This window comes from Lipotes vexillifer, unplaced genomic scaffold (assembly GCF_000442215.2).
Source record: "Lipotes vexillifer unplaced genomic scaffold, Lipotes_vexillifer_v1.1 scaffold515, whole genome shotgun sequence".
In the NCBI taxonomy this organism is placed as follows: Eukaryota; Metazoa; Chordata; class Mammalia; order Artiodactyla; family Lipotidae; genus Lipotes; species Lipotes vexillifer.
This window is the reverse complement of record NW_006772017.1, coordinates 1,362,018-1,380,367: the sequence shown is the minus strand read 5'-3', so window position 1 is coordinate 1,380,367 and position 18,350 is coordinate 1,362,018. Positions and strand designations below refer to the sequence as shown.

The 18,350-nt window shown below is 37.4% G+C and overlaps 1 protein-coding gene across 1 annotated transcript in view; it reads right to left on the bottom strand.

The window, feature by feature from the left end:
• The window catches only part of AFG1L (AFG1 like ATPase), a 195,393-nt gene that overhangs the window by 26,387 nt on the left and 150,656 nt on the right, over nt 1-18,350 (bottom strand). Inside the window, exons 9-10 of the mRNA XM_007447258.1 lie at nt 14,950-15,020; nt 14,593-14,693 (exon numbers count right to left, since the gene is read on the bottom strand). Of these exons, the coding sequence (XP_007447320.1) occupies nt 14,593-14,693; nt 14,950-15,020 (172 nt within the window). The remainder of the gene's footprint in view (nt 1-14,592; nt 14,694-14,949; nt 15,021-18,350) is intronic.

The window sequence follows — 18,350 nt, the reverse complement described above, 5'->3', positions numbered from 1 at the left end:
ACAGTGACAGGCCCGCATAACGCAAGAAAAAAAAAAAAAAAGAAAAGCCATCAGTGTTAAAGCTTTTTTAAAAATCAAGCAAGTACTTTTAAAGTGTTTTATAGTCATGTTAATTGATTGGCCTAGATTTTCTCAACCCTTTACCCATCATCTCATTGTATAGGTCTTCTGTTTAGAGAACTATTCCCAATAATTATTTAGGGCTGTGATATATGTTTTTGTTTTTTTTGTTTTTTTTTGTGGTACGTGGGCCTCTCACTGTTGTGGCCTCTCCCGTTGCGGAGCACAGGCTCCGGACGCGCAGGTTCAGCGGCCATGGCTCACGGGCCCAGCCGCTCCGCGGCACCTGGGATCTTCCCGGACCAGGGCACGAACCCGTGTCCCCTGCATCGGCAGGCGGACTCTCAACCACTGTGCCACCAGGGAAGCCCGATATATGTATTATTAAAAGCCAAGTGAGATCACGTACTTCAAATTCTTTTTTAAAACTCTCATTTTACAAAGTTAATGACCACTTTAATTTTTTTTTTTGGCTGTGTTGGGTCTTCGTTGCCGCCCTTGGTCTTTCTCTAGTTGTGGCGAGCAGGGGCTACTCTTCATTGCAGTGCACCATCTTCTCATTGCAGTGGCTTCTCTTGTTGCAGAGCATGGGCTGTATGTGCGTGGGCTTCAGTAGTTGTGGCACGTGGGCTCAGTAGTTGTGGCTCGCAGGCTCTAGAGTGCAGCCTCAGTAGTTGTGGCACACGGGCTTAGTTGCTCCACGGCATGTGGGATCTTCCCAGACCAGGGCTCGAACCTGTGTCCCTTGCATTGGCAGGTGGATTCTTAACCACTGCACCACCAGGTAAGTCCAATGACCACTTTAATTTTTAAAGTTTTACTTCATACTTCTTAATCATTGTCTGAGCAGACAGACACATTCCTCCCAAAGACCAAAGCAAATATTAAATATTAGTTTGTCATGCCTTCCTAGAGTAGAAGAGGTCTTGAGAGGAATATGAGGAGTTGTGCCTACTACTAGCTCTGATTCTCAAAATAATTTTATTCCTAAGAAAGAGGACATGTTGGTGGTATACAGTTCTTAGCACACTGACTCTTCCCTTGAGGTCCCCTGGGGATTCTGAGGCAACTTCTCCCCACTATAGGGACTGGATACATTTTTTTTTGTAATTATTGGAGTATAGTTGCTTTACAATGCTGTGTTAGTTTCTGCTGTACAGCAAAGTGAATCAGCTATATGTATACATATATCCCCTCTTTTTTAGATTTCCTTCCCATTTAGGTCACTACAGAGCATTGAGTAGAGTTCCCTGTGCTATACCGAAGGTTCTCATTAGTTATCTGTTTTATACATAGTAGTGTATATATGTCAACCCCAGTCTCCCAGTTCATCCCACCCACCCCCCTTCCCCGCCTTGGTATCCATAAGTTTGTTCTCTCCTTCTGCTTCTGTGTCTCTATTTCTGCTTTGCAAATAAGTTCATCTGTACCATTTTACTAGATTCCACATATAAGCAACATTACATGATAGTTGTTTTTCTCTTTCTGACTTACTTCACTCTGTATGACGAATACATTTTTAAATCGTTTCAGTTAGCAGCACAACATAAATACATTCAAGAAAATGAAAGCAAATTTTCTCCCTTAGAGAAGCTTCAGGCAGCTGAGTCTGAGAAGTCCATGGCCTACAGAGCTTAAAATTTTTGTTGCCATATTCACTGCATCAGCTAAGGAGCTGTTCTTACCCCAGTTTGGGAACAGAAGCTGAGCAAGACTACTCAGACTCACAATGAGTCCCGCAACAGAAAACTTCCCATGTGAAGAAACTTGGAAGGCACTCTCTCCACCCAGTTTTTCTCCATTCCTTCAGATTCTTCTTATCTCCCTTTTTATCATGGAAATGACCACAATTATTTTAAGTGGCCACAGTTTTCTAACTTCTAATCTAGCCCCCCTTTTTTTTAATATAAAATTTATTTATTTATTTATTTACTTATTGGTTGCGTTGGGTCTTTGTTGCTGAGCGTGGGCTTTCTCTAGTTGCAGCGAGCAGGGGCTACTCTTCGTTGCAGTGCGCAGGCTTCTCGTTGCAGTGGCTTCTCTTGTTGCAGAGTACAGGCTTCTAGGCACGCAGGCTTCAGTAGTTGCAGCACGCCGGTTCAGTAGTTGTGGCTCACGGGTTCTAAAGCACAGACTCAGTAGTTGTGGCACACGGGCTTAGTTGCTCCGTGGCATGTGGGATCTTCCCAGACCAGGGCTCGAACCCGTGTCCCCTGCATTGGCAGGTGGATCCTTAACCACTGAGCCACCAGGGAAGTCCTAATCTAGCCCCTTTTTAATGGGCATTTCTCTTAAAGTCCTTTTTCCTTTAAAATAATAAAACACAAAAAACATAACAATTTTAACCCAATATATAGTTATTTCCCTGGAAGAGACAAATCATCATCAATAATTAGTAAAAACTGATCCTTCAGTCTAACTTCTAACCTTATAGAGAATTCTTTTTCTTTCATTTACAGAATTTCAGGATAATTATGCAAATTCAGGTTAAAAGTTACTTGTATAGGGCTTCCCTCGTGGCACAGTGGTTGAGAGTCCACCTGCTGACGCAGGGGACACGGGTTCGTGCCCCGGTCCGGGAAGATCCCACATACCGTGGAGCGGCTGGGCCCGTGAGCCATGGCCGCTGAGCCTGCGCGTCCAGAGCCTGTGCTCCGCAACGGGAGAGGCCACAACAGTGAGAGGCCCACGTACTGCAAAAAAAAACAAAAACAAAAAAAACAAAACAAAAAACGTTACTTGTATACACTTTAACTTTTTAAATCAAATTATGGTATAGGTCTATTATGAGGTTTTATTCCAAAAACCTTCTTTATAATTCGGAGGGCCAATATGAAACAGCTGGCTCCAAGATGTATGTTGAAATCTGACATCTTACTGCATATGTCCTATATTCCTTCTGACACATTTAACTGTACCCCTCAAACTGGCACAGCAAGGCAAGCATGGGTTTGTAGGGAGGATTCAGGATTAGTTGAATGGTTAGATAAGATGGCTTTCAAGGTGCCTTTCTACACCAAGACTATGACTCTTTAGCTTAAGGGCTGACTAGGAATGAGGACAGGGAAAGACAAAGGACAGAAAGACTTAGGACTCATTTTTGACATTGGATTCACATTCTACCCTTCAAGAATCTGACCCATTCTCTACTAAGCTCTTTGCTACCTCACTTCTGCCCTACCTGTTCCCTATGCTTTAGCCAGGCTAGCGGACTGCCTTATTTGCACATGGTATTACCAGAGGTCAGAATATTTGGGAAAAGGACACACACGGATCAGCTATGCTACCAGAACGGTTTTGCTGCTGGGAGGGTAAAGGGCTAAGGAGATTCCTGGGCTGCCTCAGCTCTGGTGATTAATGCCCTTACTCCCTGATGCTAATCACCACGATTGGCATCCAAACACCATCAGCCTTGACTCTTGGCCAAACAGTAGAGATAAAAGCTATTCATCCTTTAGTATTTACTGAGAGTGTACCAAGTACACAAACCAGAAGTAGTTCCCAATCAGTGGTTTCATTTGGAATACATGAAATGAAATAGAGACAGAACAGAGAAAGAGAAGGGAAACATCTTTTAGCAACTCCCCCAAGGATTCTATTCGACACAGTTCGATAAGTCTAACAACATACAAACTAATATGATATAATAAAGACTAATAGACAGTTGAAAGCCAAAACACATATCTGATGGATCTCCATTCCTTGAATACTAAGGACCAAAGAAGAAAGCTAATGAACAAAAAGTTGATAATGAACAATGTATACACCCATGCATATGCATCAACTGGTATATTTTTCTGCTCAGACTTTTTACAAACACACCTGGCTACCTGTCATTATTTTTAAGACACAAATAACAAACTACTCTTGCAAACAGTTACTTGTGAGCACAGTTATCAGTTGAGGAAACAATTTTCTGCAGGTGTAAAAATTACATTTCTCAATAAGAAAAATTTAGGTATAGTCAGTTTACTCGTTAAGCCTTTAGAATTTAGTTTTGGCCTGCTTTCTTTGAATAGGGTACTTTCGTTTTAGGTCCACAGAAATTTAACTCTAAAGAAAGTAGTTCTCAAACTTTTTGGTTTCAGGACCCCCTAGCACTCTTAAAAATTACTGAGGAACCCATGAGCTTTTGCTTATGTGGGTTACATCTCCCAATAGTTATTTGTATTAGAAATAAAAACTGAGAAAATATTTGTTAATTTATTTAAAAAACAATGATAAAACCATTATATTCAACCCATAAAATTAACAGAAATAACATTTTTATGAAAATAATTATATTTCTAAAATGAAAATAGTAAGAAGAGTAGCACTGTTTTATACTTTTGGCAAATCTCTTCAATGTCTGACATAATAGAAGATGGTAGAATTCTCATACCTGCTTCTACAGTCAAACTATTGTGATATGTTGCTTTGGTTGAATCATATAAGAAAATCTAGCCTCACACAAATATGTAGTTGGAAAAGGGAAAAGTTTTTTTGTTTTTTTTTTTGTGGTACACGGGCCTCTCACTGCCGCAGCCCCTCCCGTTGCGGAGCACAGGCTCCGGACGCGCAGGCCCAGCAGCCATGGCCCACGGGCCCAGCTGCTCTGCGACATGTGGGATCCTCCCGGACCGGGGCACGAACCCATGTCCCCTGCATCGGCAGGCAGACTCTCAACTACTGCACCACCAGGGAAGCCCAGGGAAAAGTATTTTAACAGCCTTGTTAGATAATTGTGGATTTTCTTCTTTGCTGCTACATGAAAACTCAACAAGAACTTCCTTCCAAAGAGCTCACTATGGAAAGAGGGGGAAAAGAATAACTTTATAGTGGAGACAAACACTACCTCAGACAAGTGTGATCAAGGTTAACATCAACAGTGATAAGTCATGTTGATAATATGTACCCTTGATATGATCTGATGAAAATAGCACTTAACCTCTGTGATCTTCCTCCCAAAGCCCACAATTCCAGTCAAATCATGAGAAAAACATCAGACAAATCCCATTTGAGGGACAATCTACAAAATAAATGATCAGTATTCCTCAAAACTGTCAGGGTCATCAAAAACAAGGCAAGTCTGAGACCAAGAGGAATCTAAGGAGGCAAGATAACTAAAGGTAATGTGGTATCCTGGATGGGATCCTGGAACAGAAAAAGGATACTGGGTACAAACTAAGCAAGTGTGAATAATATATGGACTTTAGTTAATCATATCAATATTGGTTCATTAATTGTAACGAATACACCATACTAATGTACAATGTTAATAATAGGGGAAGTTGGATTGGGGAGTATATGGAAACTCTCAGGACTACCTTCTCAATTTTTCTGTAAGCTTAAAACTTCCAAAATATAGTCTATTTAAAATTTTTTAAAAACTTGACAAGAAGTAATTTTTTAAATAATAGTTGCAATGTAGAGTCTGAAACAATATTAGTGTATTTTTTTAATTGTTATATTAAAATCCATTAGTCTTTCTTGCATTTTAAATAGACCTTCGTCATGCATGATTTTGTAAGAGTATGCATTGGTTATTGGAAAATATTCATTCAAAAAGTAATGCATATCTTCTAAATGTTGACACATTTAATTATACAATACCAAAACTTAGCATTTGTTAATATCACCATCAATCTCATCAGAAAAAAATACTTAAGAATTGGGAAGAGGTGCCAAGTTCATGGTGGCAGCAACAAGTTTTCCAAAATTCTGTTTTTTACTTGTTTGCTCAAATTTTTATCATTGGCAACAAATACTTGTAGTTGTTTTCTTAAAGTGACAGTTTTACCGATACTTTGTTCATTTTCAAGAAAATGTCTGCCAAACCTGAATAACTGTAGGCTATCTGTCACTTATTCTTCCAAGTGAAAATGGTGTTCCAAGAAAAAAGTGACTAGTTTAGCTAGCAACTCAAACAATTGCACAAGTGCTTTTCCTAAAGACAACCATTGTATTTGGTACATAGCAGAATAGCTTTATGTGTACTTCCTTCATGACAGTGAGTATTAAAAAGACATGTTCTAAAAAAAAAAAAAAAAAAAGACATGTTCTCAGGGCTTCCCTGGTGGCACAGTGATTAAGAATCCGATTGCCAATGCAGGGGACAAGGGTTCGAGCCCTGGTCTGGGAAGATCCCAAATGCTGCAGAGCAACTAAGCCCGTGTGCCACAACTACTAAGCCTACACTCTAGAGCCCGCCAGCCACAACTGCTGAAGCCTGCACGCCTAGAGCCCGTGCTCCGCAACAAGAGATGCCACTGCAATGAGAAGCCCGCACACCACAACGAAGCATAGCCCCCCGCTCGCCGCAACTAGAGAAAGCCCGCGCGCAGCAACAAAGACCCAATGCAGCCAAAAAATAAATAAATATTCTTTTAAAAGAAAAAAAAAGACATGTTCTCAAGGGTTGAGATTTAACAATATTAATCATTTTTAATTACTGCTTCTTCAAGGACAATTTAAAGTGGAACTGTAAGTATTCTTCATGGGCAATGAAGAATATAACATGGTTTGGTGCCATTGCCTTGACTCATGCTAAAGCACCAGCAGTTTTATCCACCATTGCTTTTGCACCATTACTGCAAATGTCACCACAGTGGAAAAGGCAAACAGTATCCTAGTACTATTATACAGAGTTTTGACCTCCAGGACCTCTGAAAGGGTTTCAGGACCCCTAGATGCCTAAGAACCACACTTCAAAAACCACTGACTTAACTGATGACATTTCTGACTTCTCCATTACCCTCTGACTGAGCCAAGTAACTATGTCAAGGAAAGGAAAGGAATCCCTAAATCTCATGTCATGTCTGGAGAAATGAATCTGCCTCACTTTCCTTTACCATGCCTCTGATATGGAGGTAATGACAGGGAACAAAGACCACCCAAACATATTCTCTTTTACCCTCCCATAGTTCTCTAAAGCAGGGCTTCCCAACCTTTTTAATATCATGGCCAGGAGGAAAAAATGATAATATTTTCACTAAGGAGTAAAGGAATGAGGCTGCCTAAGGCTTGAGGTCCCTGTCCAGGAGGCACAGGCCCTATATTGCCTTCAGGAGGATGGAGGGGTCAGTAGCTGGGCCAGTTCCCAGTGGGCATGCCGAGGCATATGAGTTGGACAATTCTGCACTAAGGTTCTAGCGGAGAGGCGGGTCTCTCAGACTGGAGGGTATCTTGTTCCCCAGCCAGCTTCACGCTTTATAAAGGGCTCAAAGCTTAGCTCAGATGTGGGAATTCACAAAGTATCTGATTGTACTTCATGGTAGAACCAGAATTATATTAAAGGTTTGATGTAGAACTTTTCCAGAACATTTTCAGATATACTGTAGTGATTAAGAGCACAGAATCTGACTCTTAGACTACCAAGGAGTTCAAGTCCTGGTTCTGCCACTTACTCGCTATGTGATCTTGGGAAAGTAACTTAACATCTTGGTGCCTCAATTTCTCCACCTATAAATGGGGACAATAATAGTACCTACCTGTTGTAAGTATAAAATGAATTAATACATATAAATTACTTAGAACAATGCCTGATACATGGTAATATTTGCTATTATTACTATGCAGGTGCTATAGGGTCTCCTAATTGAGACTGCTTCTCTGAGCATGACAGTGTTGAATTGTTGATTTGCAGAGAATAAGAATCCCATAGATAACAAAAGATTAGATGTTAACCAGCAGGATTCCAGATCTGAGGAACTGTGCTTGGTGCTGGTAGGGGTACAGGTGTGAGAAGAGGGTAATAGCCCAGGCGTTTTTAGCTTTACTTATGGCATACATCAAGCGTTTAGAGCTTAAACCTCCTTCAACCTATTAAGATACTAATAGATAAGTTTCTACCTAATATATATGTCTATAAATATATTATTTTTTTCTTGGAAAGGGCCATGGTTCAAAAATAATGGTTATAGGCTATCAACCCATCCACTCCTTGCCGAAGGTGTTTTTCATGGTAATGTCAGGATGGGTGGTTGGGTGAGTCTCAGACTTCAAGAGCCTCCGAGAAATCTAGAAGGGCAATCCAATGCTGGGACTGTCCCAGACACACTAGATGCCTGCTTCTTTACCTTCATCTGGATGTACTTTCTTCTTTACTGAATGGTTTGTGGCAGCTATTTAGCCTGGCTCATAATATCATTATAACTAATGAAGAGTTTTAGGCTACATCTGAAAGTACAATGATTTTAAGAGTCCTCTTCATGCAAAGTGTTCTATATCTGAATTGCCATAGTTATAAGGTTGCAAAGAAATGCAAAGTCATCATAACAAGAAAATAGTTACAAATAAACTGACCACTTAGAAATGTAGCCCTTCCAGAAATAACAAAGATCAGAGTGGAAATAATAAAATAGAGACTACAAAGACAATAGAAAAGATCAATAAAACTAAGAGTCAGTTCTTTGAAGACATAAAATTGACAGACCTTTAGCTAGATTCACCAAGAGAAAAAGAGAGAGGACTCAAATAACTAACATCAGAAATTAAAGAGGAGATGTTACAATTGATACCACAGATATACAAAGGATAAAAGAGACTATTATGTGTTCACAGTAGCACTATTCACAATAGCCAAAACATAGAAACAACCTAAATGTCCATCGACAGATGAATGGATAAAGATGATGTGGTACATATATACAATGGAATATTACTCAGCCATAAAAAGGAACGAAATAATGCCACTTGCAGCAACATGGATGCAACTAGAGATTATCATACTAAGTGAAGTCAGAAAGAGAAACACAAATACCGTATGATATCACTTATATGTGGAATCTAAAATATGGCACAAATGAACGTATCTACAAAATAGAAACAGGCTCACAGACATAAAGAACAGACTTGTGGTTGCCAAGGGGGAGGGGGTGGGGGCTGGAAGGACTGGGAGTGTGGGACTAGCAGATGTAACCTATTATATATAGGATGGATAAACAACAAGGTCCTACTGTATAGCACAGGGAACTATATTCAATATCCTGTGATAAACCACAGTGGAAAAGAATATTAAAAAAAAAAGAATGTCTGTATGTGCATAACTGAGTCACTCTGCTGTACAGCAGAGACTGGCACAACATCGTTAACTATATTTCAATTAAAAATTAAATTTTAAAAAAAGAGACTCATGAACAATTATATACCCACAAATTTGACAACCTGGAGGAAATGGATAAATTCCTAGAAGCATACAACATACCAAGACTGAATTGTGAAAAAATAGAAAATTTAGCAGTGAAATTGAATAAATAATCAAAAACCTCCCAACAAACAAAAGTCCAGGACCAGACAGCTTCACTGGTGAATTCTACCAAACATTCAAAGAAGAATTAACACCAATACTTCCCAAACTCTTCTAAAAAACAGAAGCAGTAACACTTCCAAATACATTTTATGAGTCCAGCATTACCCTGATACCAAAACCAGGCAAGGATACCACAAGAAAAGAAAATTACAGGCCAATATCCCTGCTGGACATAGATACAAAAATCCCCAACAAAATATTAGCAAACCAAGTTCAACAATACATTAAAAGGATCACACGCAATATTAAAATGGGATTTATTCCAGTGATACAAGGATGGTTCAACATATGCAAATCAATCTGACACACCACATTAACAAAATGAAGGATAAAAATCATTTAATCATCTCAATAGATGCAGAAAAAGCATTTGACAAAATTCAACATCATTTATAATAAAAACTTTAAACAAAGTAGATACAGAGGTAATGTACCTCAACATAATAAAGGCCATATGTAACAAGCCCACAGCTAACATCAGACTCTACAGTTAAAAAGCTAAAAGCTTTTCCTCTCAGATCAAAAACAACACAAAGATGCCCACTCTCAGCACTTTCATTCAACATAGTATTGGAAGCCCTAGCCAGAGCAATTAGGCAAGAAGAAGAAATAAAATGCATCCAAATTGAAGGGAAGAAGTAAGACTGTCACTGTTTGCAGATGACATGATATTATATGTAGAATACCCGAAAGACTCCACCAAAAAAACTATTAGAACTAATAAAAAGAATTCAGTAAAGTCACAGAATACAAAATCATATACAAAATTTGTTGTGTTTCTATACACTAACAACCAACTATCATAAAGAGAAATTAAGAAAACAATCCCATTTACAACTGCATCAAAAAGAATAAAATGCCTGAGAATAAATTTAACTAAGGAAGTGAAACACCTATATACTGAAAACTATAAGAGATTAATGAAAGAAATTAAAGGTACAAATAAATGAAAGGATAGTCCATGCTCATGGATTAGAAGAATTAATATTGTTAAAATGTCCATATTACCCAAAGCAATTATAGATTCAATGCAATCCCTATCAAAATTCCAGTGTTATTTTTCACAAAAATAGAACAATCCTAAAATTTATATGGAATCACAGAATATCCTGAATAGCCAAAGGAATACTGAGAAAGAACAGGCCTGGAAGCATCATGCTCCCTGATTTCAAACTATATTAGAAAGCTATAGTAACCAAAACAGCATGGTATTGGCATAAAAACAGATGCACAGATCAATACAACAGAATAGAGAACCCAGAAATGAATCCATATATATAGTCAATTAATTTATGACAAAGGAGCCAAGAATATACAATGGGGAAAGGACAGTCTTTCAATAAATGGTGGTGTGAAAACTGGACAGTCATATGCAAAAGAATGAAACTCGATCACTATCTTACACCATACACAAAAATTAACTCAAAATGGATTAAAAAATTGAACTTAAGACCTGAAACCATAAAACTCTTAGAAGAAAACACAGGCAGTAAGCTCCTTGACCTAGGCCTTGGTGATGACTCTTTGAATCTGACACCAAAAACAAAAGCAACAAAAGCAAAAATAAAGCAGGAATACATCAGACTAAAAAGCTTCTGCCCAGCAAAAGAAACCATCAACAAAATGAAAAGGCAACCTGCAGAATGGGAGAAAATATCTGCAAATCATATATCTGATAAGGGGTTAATATCCAAAACATATGAAGAACTCATCCAACTTAATAGCAAAAAAAAAAAAAAAAAATCCAATTAGAAATGGGCAGATGGGACTTCCCTGGTGGCGCAGTGGTTAAGAATCCGCCTGCCAATGCAGGGGACAAGGGTTTGAGCCCTGGTGCGGGAAGATCCCACACGCCGCAGAGCAACTAAGTCCGTGTGCCACAACTAGTGAGCCTGTGCTCTAGAGCCTGTGAGCCACAACTACTGAAGCCCACACACCTAGAGCCCGTGCTCCACAGAAAAGAGAAGCCACCGCAACGAGAAGCCCGTGCACTGCAACGAAGAGTAGCCCCCTCGCCGCAACTAGAGAAAGCCTGTGTGCAGCAACGAAGACCCAATGCAGCCAAAAATTAATTAATTAAAAATTAAAATGGTTGGATGATCTGAATAGATATTGTTCCAAAGAAAACACAGACGCCCAACAGATACATGAAGAGATGTTTAACATCACTAATCCTCAGGGAAATGCAATCCAAATCCACAGTGAGATATCACCTCACACCATTTAGAATGGCTGTTATCAAAAAGACAAGAAATAACAAGCGTTGGTAAGGATGTGGAGAAAAGGGAACCCTTGTGCGCTGTTGGTAGGAATGTAAATTGGTACAGACACTATGGAGAATAGTATGCAGGTTCCTCAAAAAATTAAAAATAGATATGATCTAGCAATTCCACTTCTGAGTATTTATCTAAAGAAAACAAAAACACTAACTTGAAGAGATACATGCACCACATGTTCACTGCAGCATTATTTACAATAGCCAAGACATGGAAACAACTTAAGTATCCATCAATGGATGAAAGCAAGTGTGGTATATCTATATACTGTAATATTATTCAGCCATAAAAAAAAAAAAAAGAAATCTTGCCACTTGCAACAACATGAATGGACCTTGAAGGCGTTATGCTAAATGAAATAAGTCAGAGAGAGAAAGACAAATACTGTATGGTCTCACTTATATGTGGAATCTAAAAAAATGAAAACAAAAAAACAAGCTCATACATACAGAGAGCAGATTGGTAGTTGCCAGAGGTGGGGGTTGGGGGTTGGGAGAAATGGGTGAAAGGGGTCAAAAGGTACAAACTTTTAGTTATAAAATAAATAAGTCATGGGGGTATAATGTATAGCATGGTAGCTATAATTAATAATATTGTATTGCAGATTTGAAAATTGCTTAGAAGATAGATCTTAAAAGTTCTCATCACAAGAAAAAAATTTTGCAATTATATAAGGTGACTGATGTTAACTAGATTTATTGTGGTGATCATTTTGCAATGTATGCAAATACTGAATCATTATGTTGTACACCTAAAACTAATATAATGTCATAGGTCAATTATACCTCAATTTTTAAAATGTAACCCTTCCTCAAACTTCCATCACAGCTTAATACTAGTACTTAATCCAACCTATTATATCAATGTTTAATGTCAGTCATCCAGTCTGACGTAGTAAACATCCTACAATTACAATATGGATATAAAGCAAACCTATGCATGCAAAGCCACTGAGAAATGAAGATCTGGCTAACTGAAGAAGAAAAAACTCAACAAGGATAGTGACAACATAAAAACTTTAAAAGAAAAAAAAAACTTTAAAAGAAAGTAACTGAAATATTCATGAATTAAAACAGGACTTTGAAAAAACCAATGATATCCTTAAATGTTTTTATAAACATGATTTTCCAAGTACTTGAACAACCAATCATGAAGTGTAGGATATACTAGTTTATCATCCTAAAATTTTGTCAAGAAAGTTATGCTAAAAATAAATAGTAATTTGTTCACTGTTTATTTTAGGAATTTAGTTCTTAGTTGTTATTATAGTCCATATTTTTGTCAAATAAGATAAAAATATCTATTTTTATAAGTATTATCTTAATTTTTCAAGATGAAGTCCCAATCAATCTTCTTCCTCACCACCCCGATACAGTAGACTATGAAGATGTTGGTCTCTGATTAGTGGCTTTTTCCTGGTACTAAGTCTCCTGAAATAATGAGCACATAAAAAATAGAGATAAATACTCAGTAGCTGCTCCAAGAGACCACCTTTGCCTTATCACCTCAAGACACAACAGGTCTGTCCTTCCTCTTTCCTCACTAGGTCCCCTTCTATGGAAGTGGGGGAAGCTTCTCAGATATATAAGATTTTTCTCAAGTGGCAAAGTAAGTAAAACTTAAATGGAAGCCTTAATAAAATTATGTCTGAAGATATTAGGTTATTAGGACCTTGATGAGATAGATCCAATAGAAGTGTGAAGCATCCGTATCACACAGAATAATCTTTACAACCAGAGACTCACATTATCACCTTGTCAGAGGATTCTAATTCATCCTAGTCCTTATTGGTCTTCAAGTGCTTTATTTCTGTGATAGTATTTGTAGATTGGATTCTCTCTCTGGTTTGAAAATTACAAATTTAGAAGTAATGAAGTCACTAGTTTTTAAGAAAAGTGGTCATAAAATGGCTAGCAGGTATAAAAAATACTTTCTCTTCCCCCTGAAAAACAATTCTTTTTCAGCTACCTAAAATTCAAGATAAATCAGAGAGACTAGTTGGAATGATAATTTATACATAATTGAGGTATTATGCTTAAAGATATATGTAACTGGCTTTGTTTTTCTCAAGATTTACAGTCAATTGAATACCCACTGAGTACTGAGAATTCCCAGAGCTTTTAAAAGACAGAATTCAGGGCTTCCCTGGTGGCGCAGTGGTTGAGAGTCCACCTGCCAATGCAGGGGACGTGGGTTCGTGCCCTGGTCCCGGAAGATCCCACATGCCGTGGAACGGGTGGGCCTGTGAGCCATGGCCGCTGAGCCTGTGCGTCTGGAGCCTGTGCGTCTGGAGCCTGTGCTCCACAACGGGAGAGGCCACAATAGTAAAAGGCCCGCGTACCCCAAAAAAAAAAAAAAAAAAAAAAAAAAAAAGACAGAATTCATATCTATAATTAATCTGTAATCAACATCTTTCTCATTTTTATGAATATTTATGTACATAATTTTTTCTCTGTTGGGTATATTGTTATATAATATAGATGTCACAGTTATAAAAATTCACTTTCTTTGACCTTGGCCCAAATAGGTCAGATATTATGACAATAACAGATGAGCCATAAGAACAAGGAATGGAAATTCTTTTATGTCATACCTCCTTGGATCATGGTATTATTACTTCATCTTCCTTTCCCCTGGTACTAACCTCACCTCATTTTTTAAAAAAATTTTCTTATGTTTGACTTTTACAAAATATCCCTAAAGCTGATTTTAGTTTTGCTTCCAGCAATAGCTGACAGTTCTCTCTGTTTCTAATTTTGTTTTCAAGCCCTTCTAAGAGTAAATTTCGTGCCAGTATCTATAAAAAGCACATGGGTATATACACATGAGTTTTTCTCTTAATGAGACTTTTAAATCAGTTCTGACTCTGTGAATTGTATTTTAAAATCTGAAACAGGAAGAGAGGAAAATATGAAGTATTTTAACATGTGAAAAGGCCAATGAGTCTGAACATGTCTGGATACTCACTCTCTCACATAGCTCTTCAAATGTGCAGTCGGCAATGGTTCCACAGGCTTTATTCAGCCGCAGCTCTCTGCCTTGCACTTTTAGAATCCTTGGTCTAGTTACTATGGGAACATGAACAAAGACTCAATCTTGTCTGGATAATTACTATAAAATTCATCTCTTACAGATAGGAAATGCATAGCTTGATGAATAATAGCACATGATTCAACACATAAATTAGACAAAATGCTGATACAATGACTGCCACTTGAGTGTGGCATCAACCCATATACAGCAATGGAACTTATTAATTGGTCAGTGGAGATTGGGCATTGTGTTCTAAATGTATTCTCTTTCAAGAGAAATTAACTTACGTACAATCATTTTGTTTCTGAGCCAGCTCATCAAACAACTTATCCATGACAGCCTCCACATCAGCTTCACTTGTGCTACAGTGAAAAGAATAATAGAATATGAAATTAATAACACTTGAAGCCAACATCAAACAGCTGCCTGAGCCTGCTTAGCTTTTTGCCCATAAAAAAAAAGAACAGGATGTTATGCTCTAAATACAAACATCAGATTTAGAATACACTTAAAAGCAGAGAATATTAACTCTCAGGTAGATGATTCTGCCTTATTTGCATACACTGAAAGACTTCTGTACTTCTGGCTGTTTTCAGTAATGAGACGATACAGGCAGAGTAAATCCATTAATACTATGTGTACACAATGAGAAGAAAGGCTTCTGGCTCTCTCTTGCATGCAAAACAAGAGCAAATAGACAAGGCAGTCAAGCATCCAGCAAAGTATCCTTTGAAATCTCTACTGTGAGGGTACATGTGAAATTAAATACTGAATCTGCCTTTTAAAAAAAATCAAGCCAAGCCACTGACTGAGAGGATCAAACATGCAGAATTAAATTACCAGCTTCAAAATACCAACTTGATCTGCACATCAATAACTTTATCAGACTTTGAGTATAAGGACGATTATAGACCACACAGTTTCTCTCAAAAGTGTCCTTGTCGGAAACTCAAGAAAACTCTCTCCTTCTGTGATGCCCACCACTGCAGCTACTATGAAGTTAGTCTCGACAAAGAATCCTTTGTATTCTAATTAGAAATCACCATATGGTTTAGGGAACCCACATATACAAATGTGATAGTACTATGGCTTTTTTCCCCTCTCACTTTTTTTTTTTTTAAAGAAGGACTGATAAATTAACAGTCAATAAAATAAAAATAAGTGACAGAAGAAATAAACGTTGTTAAAAAAAAAACTTCAAGTTAAAATATAAGTTTACTTCAACTCTATATATAAACTTATACAGGATGACCTGCCAACATGCTTAATTTTGACACACAAATCACTCTTATCTAGGAGTGGAAGAAATTAACCTCCATTCTGGACATCTGTCTTAATAAAGTCTTATTGAAAACTAATATGATAAATTATTTTTTCTTTAGATTAAGCTTAAACTAAACCAAAATAATTTCTCCCTTGAGATAATTATCAGGTGGCAAGCATTTAACACATAAGCACCTAATTCTTCAAATGTTCTACAGTAAAAGCACACAGTCATTATGAAGGGTTTGGAACTGTCACATTTCAAGTAATAACCACTCCACCTCAAGGATCTTAAAAATATCATTTGCAATGGTTGACTTTGCAGGGGAATGCTATTTGACTTATATAAAGGCTTGTATGATATTTGAATAGAGCTGTATTAAAGTAATAAAATTACACTACAGAAAGAGTGATTATAGAGACTAAACAATTTTAAAGGTACAAAGAAATCATACAAGCCAATGTAAATGTCAATGCCCACACCAAGCACATGTATGTTTAGATGGCTTTGCCAACATCATTCATAGGAATTCATTTGGAATCATCTCCACCTTGCAATGGAGATGTACACACATACAACTGATGGAGAAGGGAGCTACTTTTTAAGGGATATATAAAGAAGAAAGCAATGTCAGCCACCCAGGACATCTGCTGGCTTTCAGAAAGTTAACCTGTCCTTAGGTTAGGCATGTTACCTAATAGAGGGGGAGAACTGAATTCTGAAAAATAACTAAAATAGAAGACAGTCACATTTCTCAAAGCATATTTGGTTAGCAAATAATTGCTTATAAACTTCCTCAGTGGTGATTTCTTTGTTACTCTGTGCTCAAATATACTATAATATTAAAATATGGCTCACTAGACTTTAGTTAGGCCACATCTATGAAATTGCTATATGTGATTTCATTTATAGTGAAATTATATGTGAAATGATACAATTATGTTTATTATAATCGTACCTTATAAGAATTCTATTATATTATCATAAAAAGTTACTCAGGGACTTCCCTGGTGGAGCAGTGGTTAAGAATCCGCCTTCCAATGCCGGGGACACGGGTTTGAGCCCTGGTCCGGGAAGATCCCACATGCCGCAGAGCAACTAACCCTGTGTGCCACAACTACTAAGCCTGCGCTCTAGAGCCTGCGAGCCACAACTACTGAGCCTGCACGCCTAGAGCCTGTGCTCCGCAACAAGAGGAGCCACCACAATGAGAAGTCTGCACACTGCAAAGAAGAGTAGCCCCAGCTCACCACAACTAGGGAAAACCCACAAGCAGCAACGAAGACCCAACAAGACCCAATGCAACCAAAAATAAATTAAAATTAATCAATTAATTTAAGAAAAGTTACTCAGAAGTTACAACATGTAAAATAAAAAAATTTATTGGTGTAAAGTGGCCTAAAAATAAACATTCATAAAAGCATTTTATGTAGCTCGCAACTGAACAGACTGTTATCTATCTAAGCCAACTCGCACTTGACCTCAGGGAGTAAGAAGCTCTACTGACCTGCTGGGGGACAGAAACCTTATTTGCATATTGTCTTAAAAGCAGGAGGGGCTAGTGTGTTATTTTGGTTTTATCAGATGTATCTATATTGATATAAAATAAATAATGATGCTATGAAAGAAATCATTACCAGAAATGAATATATTCATAATCCCTTAACAATAACTTAGAAGAAAACACTAGTCTTCTCACGCTCCACTCAGACTTCAGATTTCCCTACTTAAGAGGATCCATCAATCAGAGCTCATTAATTTTTTTAAGAACAAAAATTAGACTAGCAAAAAAGAGAAATTAAAAGTTACCTGTCTATACTGGCCTAAAAGATACAGAGTTTTACTTAATATTCAGGTTCATATCTGGTTTAAACATCTTTGACTATGTTTTTTAATTCTAGTAAAAAATTTGGATGATTCTGAACTTTTTCAATGTGTCACACAGGGAATAAAAAAAGCTATCATTTGTTGAGCAACTATTATGTAGCAGTTAATTTACCTAAACCATATCCACCTTACCATGTAGTATGTATTATCATGTTTTTACTGAAGAGAAAACTGAAACTCAGAATTAAGTCATTTTATCTAAGATCTGAATACATAAAAATTTAAATTTTCTGTATAACAGAAAGTATTACAAATAAAATGTACACATCAAATTGGGAAGCATAGTGGCAACATTTATGGCATACGACTAATATTTTCAATATATTAAAAACACCAACATATAAAAAATTGAATAGCCCAATAGAAAAACTGTGAAAGGACCTGAACAGGCAAATTGCGTTAAAAAAAACAGATCAGTAGGCAAAAAGCATGTGTAAAGTGTTTCATTCTTACTAGTGATAAAAATGCAATGTAAAATCATGAGAGGCCATACTTTTATCCAAACTGGCAGAGACAAGGAAAAAGATTAAATAGCTGGAGC